The following is a 15,251-nucleotide window of genomic DNA, read 5'->3' as shown; positions in this document are numbered from 1 at the left end:
AATGCTTAACTAGTGGTCTTCACTTTACCAGTTTACCTACTAATTGATTTGTCACTCATTGGTTCAAATGATGTCAAAAGTTTTATACTTGGGTCATCTAATGCTGAAATGGAAATAGCTTTCATAGGCCTGGTTGAATTTGCAGGGGTCTTTGCTTGGTCTCCAAACACAGAAAAAGGACTATTTCCTTAATTTGAAATTTGTTTACCAGTAAATAAAATTGATTGCTTTCACTAAGGCTGCTCTAGAAGGAAGCCAACACCTAATTCATGAAGCACAGAGTGGTGATTTACATGCACTCTTAGAAGACAATGCAGGACTGTATGAAATGGGAAAAGAAACTCAACTGGGGTGTGTTAACTTAGTAAATATATTTATAACCTTATATTAATTACTTGTGATTTGCCATATGTTTTTATTATAATCTGTAATCAAAAAATAATTATAGCCAATTGGAATAAATGGAAACTTTTTGCAGCTTTCTGAGCTCAATTAAATGCATAAATAAAATGCACAAATATATTGCAAGCAATAAGCAAAAAGCAAAATGTCTGCCTGTATTATATGTGAAACTGTTGAATCAGGTGTTCTTCATGCAATCTTGCATATGGTCTTTATAATGTAAGCATAAGTTAAACGTAATTGATAGTATACTTATAATAACTTCAAGGGATAGTTTTTATTGTAGCTGTAATTTTTGTTTGCAACTTTCACATTTGTTCACTCATTATCCAAATTATTGTCTTCCCTATCTCTCACATCCTTGTAGTTTTGTCACTGGAGTCATAGGACGTGAGCAAGTGCCTTCCTTTGAGCGTCTTCTGTGGCGTTCCTGCTATGGAAATGTGTTGTTTAAGCAGGCAGAAATAGAAACTCCACTGGAAGATCCAAGCACTGGACACCAAGTCAAAAAATGTGTCTTCATTGCATTCTTTCAAGGGGACCAGCTCAGAAGCAGAGTGATGAAAATTTGTGAGGGGTGAGAAAATGGGTTTTGTTATCTAACTTTTATTATTGTTGTAGTAATTAAGCCTGCACACCATGTATGAATGGAAGGATTATGTCAAAAACAACAGAGCAGACAACAAAATAATGTTTATAAAGGGACTCCACAATATGTGGAAGGCATGTCTAAAGCCATTTTTGCAGATCCTACAACCCTACATTATCTGTGTTGCCTATAGTGTGCTGTGTCATTTATTAATATAATTAACTAACATTGAATTAACAGCAACAAATTTATTATTTTTTTTAGCAATTAAAATACATAACTAACAATACCTACCTACAAAATAGCAAAGCTAATCAAGGCAGACGGGAAACAAACATTTAAATAAATTCTTCAATAACAAGTTTAACTGAACGTAGGAGATGACTAAGAGAGCATGCATTTACATGAATTTTGAAAAACAGTATAATAAGTTATAGATAAGCCAATTAGGTATTACATCTTACAACTAGATTAAAATTACGCGTAAGACAAAAAACAAGAAACAAAAACAAATGAAAATAAAACCTTGTAATTTTCTAAATTTATCAATTAAAGTATGCGGATGTGAAAATAAGTGTTTTATATTAAGTTCATTGTATAAGTATTAAGTAAACATAAGGATGAAGCAAACAACAGACATTTTTATTAGGCGGTTTACAAGATAATGCGGAACAAAATAGTTAAATGACTGTTTCTTTCCAGAAGTATGGTTGAGTTTTCTACCCATTGAATTTAAATGTGTCAAAATTTAAATCAGTAATGAATAATGAAATTTTTTTTATAAGGTATCATGCTTCAATCTATCCATGTCCAAACACAGCAACTGAGAGACTAGAAACTGCCACTAAAGTAGACACAAGTATTGAAGATCTTCAAATGGTAACTAAAGGAAGTTTCTTTAATTTTATTTTTTTGTTTTAATTTCCACATTGATGTATAATGCAGGGTCCAAGTTACTAACTGTTTTCATCTGTTGTTATATAACCCTTTGACTCCAATCCCAAGATCTAATTGTCTATTCTCCCTCTCTAGCCACAGGCCACCCAAGCGTACTGTGTGTGATTTTGGGGTCTAAAGATCATTAATTAGTGGGAATACCTAACATATCAATCTCAATTTTAAAGTGTAAGCATGGGCTGTTAAAAAAAGGAAAAACTGTAAAAAAAAAATTGAAATGATCTTAAAAGCAAGGAATATAATGTGTGAAGTCTCCTTACCTTTTTTTCCATAGTCTCTGTGTTGCCAACAGTTGTTTTAACACTGTTTTCGTGACTTTCTTTGTTATGTATGTGGTGCTACCCATCAACTATACTTCACTGCCTTCAAGTGGTGATGGTTGGTGTTCAGGATCGGTTGAAGTGACCAGCCTTGTGTTTTTTATATACAGTTGAGAAGTAGCACCACATGTGTTAAAATAATCACTTCTGGGAGTTAAAAGGGTATAAGGAAATGTCCTGACATGCACACACGTCTACAGTAGAACCTCAATTACACAAATCCCAAGGGAAATAACAAATGGTTTGAGTTAACTGGATTCAAGTTAGCTGTATAATTATATAAATATTGTGATTAAGGGCCATGCAGGAAGTAGCAGTTTACCAAAGTTTAATTTTGAACTAAGACTGGAACAGATTAATTGATACCTGTTGTTACATATGATTAAAATTCTGTTCAGTTTATGTTGTGAATAAATTATGTTATGTTGTCTTTTTATTTTCAAATTTTCTTTTATTTAGGTCTTAAATGAGACACGGGACCATCGTTATGGCCTGTTGACAACTTTAGCAAAAAACATCAGTCAGTGGTTTATTAAGGTGTTAATTATAAATCATCATTAATAGCTAAATATAATTTGTAATTGTATATATTAATCAATAGCTTTACCAGTTATTAAGAGCATGTCCAGGCAGGGGGAATCATGCTCAAATCATCAATTTGAATTAATTTGCAGATGGCTTTTCCAATTGTCACAGCACCAACGTAAAGTTAGCAAATTAATTATGCCAAAAAATGCAAGAAATGGAGGTTTTCTTAGGGGAACCCTATAATGACCTATTATTTTCACATATTTGTTAACTCATGATACTTATAGCATTTCTGCCAAGTTTGAGCCAAATGGGTGATTTGAGTATTATCCCCCTGCCTGGTTCTGCCTGGTTTTCTTGTGGATATGCTCTCCATTATTAATATATATGATAAAATCACCAATCTTATAGGTATAGAGGCCCCTGTTAAGTTCATTGCCTTGTAATTTACTATGCAAGCATCATAAAATTAATATCATAAAAAATATGATGTGATCCTCACTACAGATTAAAATGATAAAATATTAAATGAAAATTTTGTAGTTATGTAGCTTTAGTTCTTTATGTTATTTTTTGCGTTGGTTCCCAGGTTAAAAAGATCAAAGCCATTTATCACACCATGAACATGTTCAACCTGAATGTCACTCAGAAATGTCTTATCGCTGAGTGTTGGTGTCCAGTTAGTGACTTGGATAAAATTCAGCAAGCATTGCGGCGAGGTACTGAACGTAGTGGTGCTGCTTTACCATCTATTCTGAATCGCATGGCCACTGATCAAGAGCCACCCACTTTTAACAGGACCAACAAATTTACCAGGGGGTTTCAAGCCATTGTAGATGCCTATGGAGTAGCAAACTATCAGGAAGTTAATCCAGGTGATTCCAAGTGATCTGTGTCAATCATAAATGTTTGAACTCCTTTGTAAGTTATATATAGGCATTAATTTTCCTCTAACTCACTTGAATAGAAATATATTAAGTAATAATTATTAATTTTAACATATAACTAAATATTCCACACTCAGTAACTGTCAAATGAATAAAGGGGGTAAGTTTCCAAAGAAACTGTGGTGCCAGAGTAAAAAACGTCAGCTTTGAAACTACTTACAGTGGCTAATTTACATTCATTTATCAACTCAGTTGATAAAACCAAAATTACTGAGTAACTGTCAGCTTGATATCTAATATCTAATATTATTAGAATTGATTTTTTTTCCCATTCCTTCATGTTTTCTTAGCCCTGTTCACCATTATTACCTTCCCATTCCTGTTTGCAATCATGTTTGGAGACTGTGGCCATGGCTTGATAATGTTTCTATTTGCTTTATGGTTGGTACTGAATGAAAAGAAATTGGAAAATTATAAAGGTGGCGGAGAGGTGGGTGTTGCATTCAGAGCCAGATTTGAAATGTTTCTGATAATTTGTAGCACTTCAAGCTGTTTCACCTCCATGATGGGCAGTATGCAGTGGCAGATCCAGGCATTGAGCTAAGTTAGGGGGGCCCATGAGAAGACACACGGGGCTTGCACTGTAAGTATCCCAGAGAGCTTCATACAATTCCTTATAACTTTATTATAAGGAATTGTATAGAGCTTTTTTAGCGTTAGTCGTGGTGCGGCTGGTGTTGTCATGTATGATCCTTGCGAGGATCATATGTGACAATACCCACTGCGCCTCGACTAATGCTACAAAAAACTCCATACAATTCCTTATAATTTTATTATAAGGAATTGTATGGAGCTCTCTGAGATACTTACAGTGCAAGCCCCATGTGTCTTCTCATGTTTTTGTTTGTGAGTGTTCACCTGCTGGTTTTTCTCCCCTCTGCCTTTATTTTTGTACCCAAAATAAGGGGGGGTGGGCTCCCATGCCCCCCCCCCTGATCCACAACTGATATAGAATAGACTCTGCATGGTGTGAAAATTTAGCAGTTATCAATATGAGATAATTACAATTATTTTTCTTTTCTTTCCAATTATCATAAATTATATTGTCAGATGTTTGAGACCATTTTTCATGGCCGTTATATCATCTTGTTGATGGGAGTTTTTGCTATCTACACTGGTCTTATTTACAATGACTGCTTTTCCAAATCTTTCAACATCTTTGGCACAGCCTGGGATCTAAGTGTAGACTGGGATAACATCAGGTAGGAAGTGATATTGATGATGGTGTGTTCTAAAGTCAAACCTTTCTGATTAGTTATCAGTCTCCAATTTTAGGGGAACATGGTAATCGGTTGTCACGGAGACAGTGCACTTTTCGATTAGGGGTCGTAAAACCAAAACCAAAATAATCACAACAGCCAATCAGAAGAAAGGAAAATACCTGCAAGAGCCAGTGAGAACTCAAACTGAAAACAAACCAACTGCCTGAAGCGTGGGAAAACCTTGACAACCAAGTCATGATTTGTTTTAGTTTTCCATCTGATTGGTCGAGAGAGTGGCGGGAGTTTATTGGACCAATCACAGAGCAATTTAAGTAAAGCAAAGCCTGAATGCAATCTTGGATCACTTTCAACACTCACTTGAAAACTGTTCTTACTAAAGATTGTATTCCATTTAGTAAAACATATCCACATTTAAAACAATGAATCTGACTGTTATGAATAAATACAAAAAATACAATTTATTTACTATCTTAGTTTATAATTGCCATTTTGTCTTTTGGTAGAGAGGAACTGAATAATACAGCTGTTGATAAAAACGAAATCTTGGTAAACCCCAATGGAACGTATAGAGGGGTGCCATACTTCTTTGGTATTGACCCAGTAAGTGCATGGTAATTAAAAATTACTTTTAATTAATTTACAGGTACCTAACTGCTTTAAGTATTGTCTTCAGGAATTCTTGATAGTGAGGTTGCTTACTGGAAACAAATGACTGAGAGTAATTTTTCTGTCCTTTCTGATAAAATTATTAATTTAAAATTATCCATACTTTATCCAGCAAATAGGTGATGAAAATACTCAGACTTTTATCAGGTAGTAGTTTTTATCTTGATCTAACACCAAATTCTCATAACTTGTTTGCAAAGAAGTGAGTAGAAGCTAGAGGGGAGAATAAACAATCAGATCTTGTGGTTAAAAAAAACATTATCCAGTCAAATTTCAATTAACTTTCCAATTACACTTTTTCACAGACAAGTTCTGGAGAATCAACTGACTGTCAGTTACCATAAAACCAGGGAAACCATTAACACTTAAAGAAAATCCCTTCAGAATCTGATTCTTCTTTACCTCTGCTTCATTTTAGATCTGGCAGCTGGCTACAAACAAGCTTGCATTTACCAACTCATTCAAAATGAAAATGTCTGTTGTTATTGGAGTAGCCCACATGATGTTTGGAGTTTGTCTGAATTTCTTTAATCACAGGTAATGAATTGTAGATTGCAGTAAATGGCTTTAACCCGGGGGTAACATGTGAAGGTGTAGTCTGATCGTCCAGGTGTGTGTAGTCCTGAGGACTGTTGTCGGTGGTAGTGACTGACGTTTCGACAACCTGTGCGGAAGTCATCATCAGAGTCAAGTGAATGATTGTTGTCAGTAGAATTAATGTTCTTATTCCAGTTCGTGTGAAATGATCGGTTGGTTTTGCCGTGATGTTATTGGCTGTAAGACTCAAGTGACGTAAGTCGGTCGTGATTGGTCTGTTTCGATCTGTTGGTAAAGTTAGGTCGTTCTTTTTCGGTCGTTTGTGCTGTTTATGTTGTGAATGAGTCGTTTGTAAGGGGCGGGTAGTTGTTGACATCTGTTTAGGGGAGTCTGTTCTAAGTTAGTAAACCAGCTTTTCAGAGTCAGTCGTTGAAAATAGTCAGTGCTGTAGGTTAGGCATTGCGCAGAGTCCCAGTCAATGTTGTGGTTGGTAAGTCGATGGTGTTCTGCAATGTGATTGCTGACATCACCTTTCCTCGTCGCCCGTCTGTGTTCAGTCAGTTTTGTTGTGAGGTTTCTGCCAGTCTCACCGATGTAGGAGGCTTGGCAGTCAGAACAATTGATCTTATAAATTGTTCCTTGTCTGTTCCTCGGTTCGTCTTTGTCTTTAACGTTGGTTAGTAACTGACGTAGTGTGGTGATGGGTTTGTGGGTGACGCAGATATTGAAGGGTAGTAAGATGCGCGAGATGTTTTCAGACATGCCTTTTATTTTCGGTACCACAGCCACCGAAACTCTACGGTTTGCCGAAACTACACAAACCTGGTTTCCCGATGCGACCTATTGTTTCTTTCTGTGGCTCTCCCACATACCAACTATCCAAGTACCTGACGACAATACTTTAACCGCTAACCGACAAATCCAGACATAAACTACAATCCACTGAAGACTTCATTAACGCTACCAAGACTGTTCAGATACCTGATGACTACAAACTAGTGTCATTTGATGTGAAATCACTGTTCACAAGTATTCCACTTCAATTAGCATTACAATGCACTGAGACTGCAATCCGACAATCTACCGACCCACTACCGCTACCGACAGACGACATCATGGACTTGCTAAACATTTGCCTAATGTCTACTTACTTTCAGTACAACGGTAAACACTACAAACAGTTACACGGCACTGCCATGGGGTCTCCAGTTTCTGTTGTTATAGCAGAAATTGTGATGCAGAACATCGAGGAACGCGCCCTTTCGACTTGCCGACAAACGATCCCGCTTTGGTCACATTACGTTGACAACACATTCACCACCGTTCGACACGACGAAATTGACGCATTCCACAACCACCTTATCGAACAAAACACTGACATACAGTTTACCAGAGAAGTCGAAGAAAATGGCAAACTTCCTTTTCTAGACTGCCTGGTAAGCCACAACGACAACTCATTACGAACGACAGTTTACAGGAAACCGACACACACCGACAGATTACTAGACGAGTCATCCTACAACCCTACATCACACAAAGCCACAACTATCAGAACTCTAACACGATGCGCACAACTAGTATGTGACTCGACAGACAGCTTATCCAACGAGAACAAATACCTTCACCGTGTTTTTACGAAGAACAACTACAACAACGACTTCATCCGACGAAACACTCACCGACCCACGTACTGCCACTACCGAAACAAACGACACCGCAACCCCTACGACTACAGCAACCATACCGTACATAAGAGGCATGTCTGAAAACATCTCCCGCATCTTACTACCCTTCAATATCCGCGTCACCCACAAACCCATCACCACACTACGTCAGTTACTAACCAACGTTAAAGACAAAGACGAACCGAGGAACAGACAGGGAACGATTTATAAGATCAGTTGTTCCGACTGCCAAGCCTCCTACATCGGTGAGACTGGCAGAAACCTCACAACAAGACTGACTGAACACAGACGGGTGACGAGGAAAGGTGATGTCAGCAATCACATTGCTGAACACCATCGACTTACCAACCACAACATTGACTGGGACTCTGCGCAATGCCTAACCCACAGCACTGACTATTTTCAACGACTGACTCTGGAAAGCTGGTTTACTAACTTAGAATAGACTCTCCTAAACAGATGTCAACAACTACCCGCCCCTTACAAGCGACTCATTCACAACATAAACATCACAAACGACCAAAAAAGAACGACCTAACTTTACCGACAGATCGAAACAGACCAATCACGACCGACTTACGTCACTTGAGTCTTACAGCCAATAACATCACGGCAAAACCAACCGATCATTTCATACGAACTGGAATAAGAACATTCTACTGACAACAATCATTCACTTGACTCTGATGATGACTTCCGCACAGGTGGTCAAAACGTCAGTCACTACCACGGACAACAGTCCTTCTCAGGACTACACTCACCCAGACGATCAGACTACACCTTCACACGAATTGTAGATTGTAAAACGATGAAAGCCAGGGACTGGCCTTGGTTGGCCTGAGGCTCAGAACTCTTGTATTTACCTTCTTGAAGACTACCTTCAGTTGCCATGTAATATATGCGACATCAACGAATGCAGCACCTATTCAAGGAATATCACTAAAACATTGTGCAGAGTACAAGTTTGTCTAGATAAACCTCAGAAATTTAATGTTTGGCTTGGTTTAAAGTAGTTGAGACAGGTTGAATATTGTTTACTTGGTGTTTGTTTGTAACATACAGCTTTAATTTTCTGTTCTTTAGACACTTCAACAAACCTTTGGATATTATTGCTGAGTTAATACCTCAGGTAAGTGATGTTATTTCATCCTCATATTCTCCATGCTCAAAACTCAAATGGACAGACTACAAAGCAGAAAGAAATTATTTAAAGAAATTTGTTTTAATTTTTGTAGCCCTCTAACTTTTTCATGAAAGTACAGGCTAGTTTTGTCTTGGTCAAATAAACAGCAAATACGCATTGTTTTTTTTTTTAGCTTTTAACAACCTGTGTTTGAGAGTGGTTTCTTCTAGTTATTGTTCAGTCAATTGCCCCAGCCAAAAGGATTGTACCATTGTGAATGAGTTTATCTGGAAATCATTTTCCCTTTTTTGAAATTTTTTTCTTCCAGGTCTTGTTTTTGTTTTGCATCTTTGGTTACCTGGTCATTTTGATTTTCTTCAAATGGATTGTTATTGATTGCAGTTCTGAACATGTGAGTTATGGGTATCAGCTGTGGTATCATATGTGAGTTGAGTTCGCTGTTTGATTCTTGTCCTTGCTCCAATGGCTTTCCTCCAGGTCCTCCAGCTTTCCTCTCCCCACAAAAAAACAACTTTCCAAAATTCAATTCAACCTGGAAACAGTGGACAGGAAGAGCCATCTAATGGAATGTCTGTTGCTAACTTCCCATTTGGCTCGGATATGTTGATATTCAGTGGCAATCTAGAGAAGTACCTTACCATTTCACTGTAATTTGTTTGTAGTTTGATGGAGCCCAGTCACTAAGCTTGGAAGTCTAGTGAGCTACTGGAGGATCACTTAATCTGTGGAGCTATGACTGCCAAATCTTTTTGGAAACAAATTGCACAATCCTTTCAACAGTTGTGGTTAAATGAGAAAAGCACTTTACCACCTTATACAATCATCTAAATATCCCCTATTTAACAATACTGCAAGTAATCATATTTGGGTTTTCCAGGTCTCTTTTGAAGTGTTACAAGCTGAGATTAAAGCTTATTGATTTAATTTTTATACCTTATTGTTCATGCATTGTTTGCTTGATTTTGCAGCAACCAAGTTTGCTGTTGGCACTTATCAACATGTTTCTTGAATTTGGAGTAGACATAAAAAAAGAAAATCTTCTCTATCATGGACAGGTGCTCAAAAGTGGTTATTTAATCAATTAATTCATTAATTAAATTTATTAACTTCTCCACGTATGGCAGGGGAACCGCAACTAGCCAGTTACTGTGGACCCTGTAATACCCACCCATCCCATCCCAGGGGAGGACATCCACCACACAGTAACCTCGTGCGTGGGAAATGAACATCTCCTACACCTAACCCTGCAGGAGACAGGGCCTACAGTTTATTCATACTTATCCAAGAAGACTAGAATATCTATCCATTTCTTGATATTATAGAAAGGTAGCACATTCTCCTCAGTTATTTTAAGACCCTGAGTGTTGGTCCCGTCGGGGCTTGAACCTTCGACCTTCCGCACAACAGTCCAGCGCTCTTACCAATTGAGCTAACCAGGAGGCAGTTACTACTTTATATAATGCATCTACAAGCTTGTAAAAGTTTTTGAAGTTTATGAAATACTTGAGAGTGTTTTGTAGGCTAGGGGGTGACCCTAAAAGTAGGAACAGTGGAATGGTGGAACAGCAGAATGGCAGAATGGTGGAAAATGATCCCAAATGCTAAAACATGGAACAGTGGAAAATTACTCCAAATCCTAAAGTGTGGAACAGCAGAAAATGACCCCAAATCTTAAAACACAGAATGACAGAAAATGACCCCAAATTCTAAAACACAGAATGGCAGAAAATGAACCCCAAATCCACCATTCTGTGTCTAAGGATTTGGGATCATTTTCCACCTTTCCATGTTTTAGGATTTGGGATCATTTTCTGCCATTCCACCTGTCCACTGTTCCAGCTTTTAGGGTCACCTGTTGGCTAGTGCTCTTTACTAACTGTTTTACCCTTACACTCCCATGGGTGACCAAGATAGAATTTCTCCTTACAACATTGAGACAATATCAAGCAGACAAGTGTTGAGAAGAAAGAAACATAAATCAGGGAATTATTATATTAGTTGATTCAATACCCAAATTCTTAGAACTAAAATCAGAAGAACTGTATAGTAGACGCCGAGGAGAATTATTACACAGGGATTGATAAGGTTAACATGTTTGATAATATAAATGAAAATATTTTACACATCTGATTGGCTGAAAACAAGTGCATTTTTCATGTAACACAAGTGCAAAGTTGAAACACGAGTGCATAACTACAAATAGGGCATGTATGCTGTCAAAATGTTGTCTGTCTTGACTTTCTTTGGCACTTTTTTCATGTTACTTAAAACAAGTTACGATATAATTTCTCATGCAATTTAGTGTAAATAACACTAATTGCAAAATATTTCTGCAAGACAACAAATTGCACTCAACTTATGATGTCATGCAATTCTGTTGTCTTTGAAAAATTTCTTGTGCTTATTAACACCAAATTGCACTCAAAACCATGTTACTACCTATAAAAATGGTGTTTCTCTGCTCTCGTGACAGGCTGCTGTTCAACCATTACTGGTTGTTATAGCTATGCTTTGTGTACCTTGGATGCTCTTAGTGAAGCCCCTATACCTCAGACATCAGCACAGGGTTAACAAAGAACAAGTAAGTCAAGTAATTCCTGGCTATCTGTGTTATTACCTCATTTGATTTTGAAGCAAGGGTTGCATATTGTTGTGTACTGAGCAAAAGTCACATTGGATTTTGGTCCAGGATGTTTTAATGGGACGCCCTTTAGCCTATGGGTTTCCTGTGATGTTTGGATGCTTAATTGTGTCAATCAGTTCAAAGCTTCAATGCCTTACTTCCCCCCCCCTCCGGAAACACCCCAGGCATTTGAACTTTTTTAACGTTTTAAAGATTCCTAACCCCCAGGGCAAAAAAAAAGTATGTTCAAAGGCCCCACCCAATTTTTTCGTGAAAGGCAAACTCAGGGACTGTGACTTTCTATACATTGACCCAGCTTGAAAACTTAGACCTTGTAGACCTTTTCTTGTGAACTATTCGCTTGTGCAAGTCAACTTCATTTAAAGATAGAACACTTGGATTCCACTAAAAGGCTTTGATACTTGGTTTAAATTCCCCACCCCTGCCAGGTAAGGTTCAAATTCCCCAACCTCGGGCACAAGCAATGGCTAAATGCCCCTGCATGGGTTCCCTGGGGGAGGCAGGGGAGATATTGAAGCTTCGAATTAATCAACGTTATAGATCTACCTCAAAGCTGAATATACTGTGTGAAACATCTCCTTTTTATCAGGGTTACCAGAGGTTAAGGCCAGGTAGCCCAGGCACTCCTCGCCCGTCTGGAGAAATGATGGATTCTGTAGTGGACTCTGGTGAAGTGGTTTATCATGACGGCTCTTTACAGGAAGATCAATCACCTGACGACCATCGCGAAGAGGTAAGAGTGCTGTTAGTTACATTGGAACTGGATACTATCAGAAAAACAAATTCCGTTGAGTTTTCCTTTTTCTTTTCTGTTTTCTAGTTTGATTTTGGGGAGGTATTTGTACATCAGGCCATTCATACCATTGAATACTGCCTGGGTTGTATATCAAACACAGCCTCTTACTTGCGGTTGTGGGCCCTTAGTTTGGCACATGCAGGTGAGAAGAAGAAATCGGGTTTTTACCTTATAAGAGGCACGGTAAGGTGTTGACAGTTAGTCCCTACCGTAAGGATTTTGTTTAAAACTTGCTCCGTTTTTCAAACGATTTGGAGCGAGAGCATGAGGCGAAAACAGATTTTAACGATAGGAGATTAGGGCGAGAAAACATGTGCCGTGCAAAGTCAATTATGTGTTTCTTTTCCTTCAACGCTCCTGGGACCGTATGAAAAAGCAAACAAGAAACAGAAAGAAATAATGTCATGTAAAACTCGCTTAAACTTTTCCTATCTTTTTGATAACACCAAGAGTACCACTATTAGGAAACCATGCTCTGATCATCCTCAGTCTGTTTCAGTCCGGAGACGGGGTATTTCAGCGGAGCTCGCAGTGCGCACATCGTAGCTCCATAGTTATGAAATTTGTAACACAACTGCAGAAACTAAACCTTACTTGTATTTTAGAGCTGTCGGAGGTATTTTGGGACATGTCTCTTCGTCCAGCTTTCACGTTTACTGGTTGGCTGGGTTCTGTTACTGCCTTTGTTATATTTTCATTTTGGGCAGGTAAGTGTGAAGTGACATTTTATCGGACTTACTTAATAATCTTTCACTGCGTCGATCGTTACGCGCGAATAAGAAGACGTGTGTGTAGCGTAGGCTATCTTAACCCTCTAACTTCCAGAAGTGATTAACATGTGATTTCTCCTTATGATATTTATACATTATTCAGCAAAGAAGTGACGAGAATACTCAAACTTATCAGGTAGAAGTTGTGTTGATCTAAAACCAACTTCTTCAAACTAACTTACAAGGAAATATGTTGCAGCTAGAGGGGAGATTTGACAACCAGATATTTGGCGTGAAAGGGTTAGACCAAGAAGGGCTAGTTTCCTCTGAGAGATCATGGGATGTTTAGATTTAGACAAACTTATCACATTTCACTTTTTATATTTAGTCGAAACCGTTGTTATCTTGTTGGTCATGGAGGGTCTGTCAGCCTTCTTGCATTCGCTTCGTCTGCATTGGTAAGTTCTCTTCGCACTCTCTTACGCGTTCCTGCTTTCCCACACTATCTTTTCATTTCTTGCTTGTTTCCATAAGCAGAGTTGTTAATGTTTGATTCCTACTCAAAGTAGTTTCAACATGGTTACCATAAGTTAGGATGCAAACACCACAAAGGGGCGGAAACTTCAAGATAACCAAGCAGACAGTTTGGCGCACGATACTTGCCTTTTAAAATTAAGGCATAGATTTCTGACTCGAACTCAGTGTCCTCAGCATGAGAGTAGCATAATCTTATACGTACGTATTTTCTCCTTTAAAGGGTCGAGTTCCAGAACAAGTTTTATCAAGGAACAGGATGTAAATTTGAACCCTTCTCCTTCAAGTCGATTTTAAGTGGTCAGCTCGAGGAGTAGCTCTGTCGTTCGGCAACCGTGTACAGTTTTAAAGTTTGACACATTCCCGTCCATATCTCTTGAGAAGCTTTCAATGAGGGCGCAATGTATCAGAGGGAGCTTTCCCGTACTTTCTTTGGTCGTGACTCAAATGGACACTCCAAAATCAGGTTTCCGAGTAAAGACTGGAATTGAATACATTATTTACCGAATTATTTACCGAGAAACAATTTGCTCAGTTCCAATCCTTACTCGGAAACCTGAGCATCCTTTTTAGGCACGACCTACTTCCTTTACGTCTTTCTCAGCGTACATTGTTATCTGTCATTTCCCCAGTCTTCCTCTTGGTTTAACAAAAAAAATAAATGGAGATTTGGAACGAGGCAGAGTTTGAGATACAATGAATATATGAAGTTCATATATTCATTGTATCTCATTTATCACTTTCACGGGTTTATTACGAATCAACTTAACGGCCTGCTCCCAGTTGGCTTGTTAGCTCAATTGGTAGAGCGCTGCACTAGTATCGCAGAGGTCAGTGGTTCGAGTCCCGTACAGGCCTGATTTTTTTCAGGTCTGATTTTCGCTATTGCTTAAATAGCGCTATCTACTGCGAGGATCGTGCATCATACGAAGCAGAGTTTATAATAAATTTCCTAGAGTAGTTATTTATAGAAAAACTTAACGATTTTAAATACTCAAGATTATGTTGTCACGAATATACTTGAAAGTTTTATTTTATATTTTTTTTTTTGTAAATTGAGTTTTAGTAGTTAGGTTAAAAAATATTTAACGAAAATTGCGGTTTTTGCTGAAAGTGATGAGTTAAACTGATACCTTATTTACGGTGGACATTACTCTAAAAAAGTATTTATGGCTAGTCTTTAGATAGCAATGTACATGAGATGGGTACAGTTTGGCCTAAAATGATGTGGCAATCGTTTCATTCCGGTACACGTGACGTTTCCCCAAGGAATCGCGCAAGTTTGAATTTCCGTTTGCACTAGCATTTTATAGTTCTTAGTCCAAAACAGCTCTGTAACGTGCGCGTTGTGCCCTTTTGTGCGTGGGCGATGAATGTGAATCTTGTGAAATTATAACAGCTAACGAACGCTATAAATGATAATTAGTCTCGAAAATGTGTGAATCCTTTTTTTTTTTTTTTTTTTTACCCTGGTAGAGTAACTATCAAAATTAACACCTGAATAGTTCCGTAACTTATTTCTCTAGAAGTAAATTGCGATCAATATGAGTAAACTTGTCGTTCAATTTT

The 15,251-nt window shown here is 38.0% G+C and overlaps 2 protein-coding genes across 7 annotated transcripts in view; both read left to right on the top strand.

The window, feature by feature from the left end:
* LOC111332353 (V-type proton ATPase 116 kDa subunit a 1) overlaps positions 1–15,251 on the top strand; it is a 23,806-nt gene extending 8,555 nt beyond the window's left edge. For all 6 annotated transcript variants that reach the window (XM_088741810.1, XM_022937671.2, XM_088741813.1 and 3 more), the window contains 18 exons: positions 239–351; positions 770–979; positions 1,777–1,870; positions 2,728–2,805; positions 3,386–3,671; positions 4,034–4,173; positions 4,794–4,945; positions 5,470–5,566; positions 6,051–6,169; positions 8,938–8,983; positions 9,306–9,389; positions 9,967–10,053; positions 11,472–11,579; positions 12,232–12,375; positions 12,463–12,580; positions 13,044–13,145; positions 13,537–13,606; positions 13,906–15,251. In XM_088741810.1, coding sequence (XP_088597936.1) covers positions 239–351; positions 770–979; positions 1,777–1,870; positions 2,728–2,805; positions 3,386–3,671; positions 4,034–4,173; positions 4,794–4,945; positions 5,470–5,566; positions 6,051–6,169; positions 8,938–8,983; positions 9,306–9,389; positions 9,967–10,053; positions 11,472–11,579; positions 12,232–12,375; positions 12,463–12,580; positions 13,044–13,145; positions 13,537–13,606; positions 13,906–13,999 — 2,142 coding nt within the window. In that variant the 3' untranslated portion in view covers positions 14,000–15,251. The remainder of the gene's footprint in view (positions 1–238; positions 352–769; positions 980–1,776; positions 1,871–2,727; positions 2,806–3,385; positions 3,672–4,033; positions 4,174–4,793; positions 4,946–5,469; positions 5,567–6,050; positions 6,170–8,937; positions 8,984–9,305; positions 9,390–9,966; positions 10,054–11,471; positions 11,580–12,231; positions 12,376–12,462; positions 12,581–13,043; positions 13,146–13,536; positions 13,607–13,905) is intronic.
* Positions 6,908–8,136, top strand: LOC148718583 (uncharacterized). The gene has a single exon (XM_088741815.1). It carries the CDS (start codon positions 7,285–7,287, stop codon positions 7,933–7,935), a length of 651 nt encoding a protein of 216 aa, XP_088597941.1. The 5' UTR covers positions 6,908–7,284; the 3' UTR covers positions 7,936–8,136.

The sequence above is a fragment of the Stylophora pistillata genome, chromosome 12, assembly GCF_964205215.1.
Source record: "Stylophora pistillata chromosome 12, jaStyPist1.2, whole genome shotgun sequence".
Lineage (NCBI taxonomy): Eukaryota > Metazoa > Cnidaria > Anthozoa > Scleractinia > Pocilloporidae > Stylophora > Stylophora pistillata.
The sequence above is the reverse complement of the archived record's forward strand: the minus strand, read 5'-3'. Positions and strand labels throughout refer to the sequence as shown.

Coding starts and splice junctions, on each gene's coding strand:
- LOC148718583 (XM_088741815.1), top strand. CDS start 7,285: ATGGACTTGCTAAACATTTGCCTAATGTCTACTTACTTTCAGTACAAC.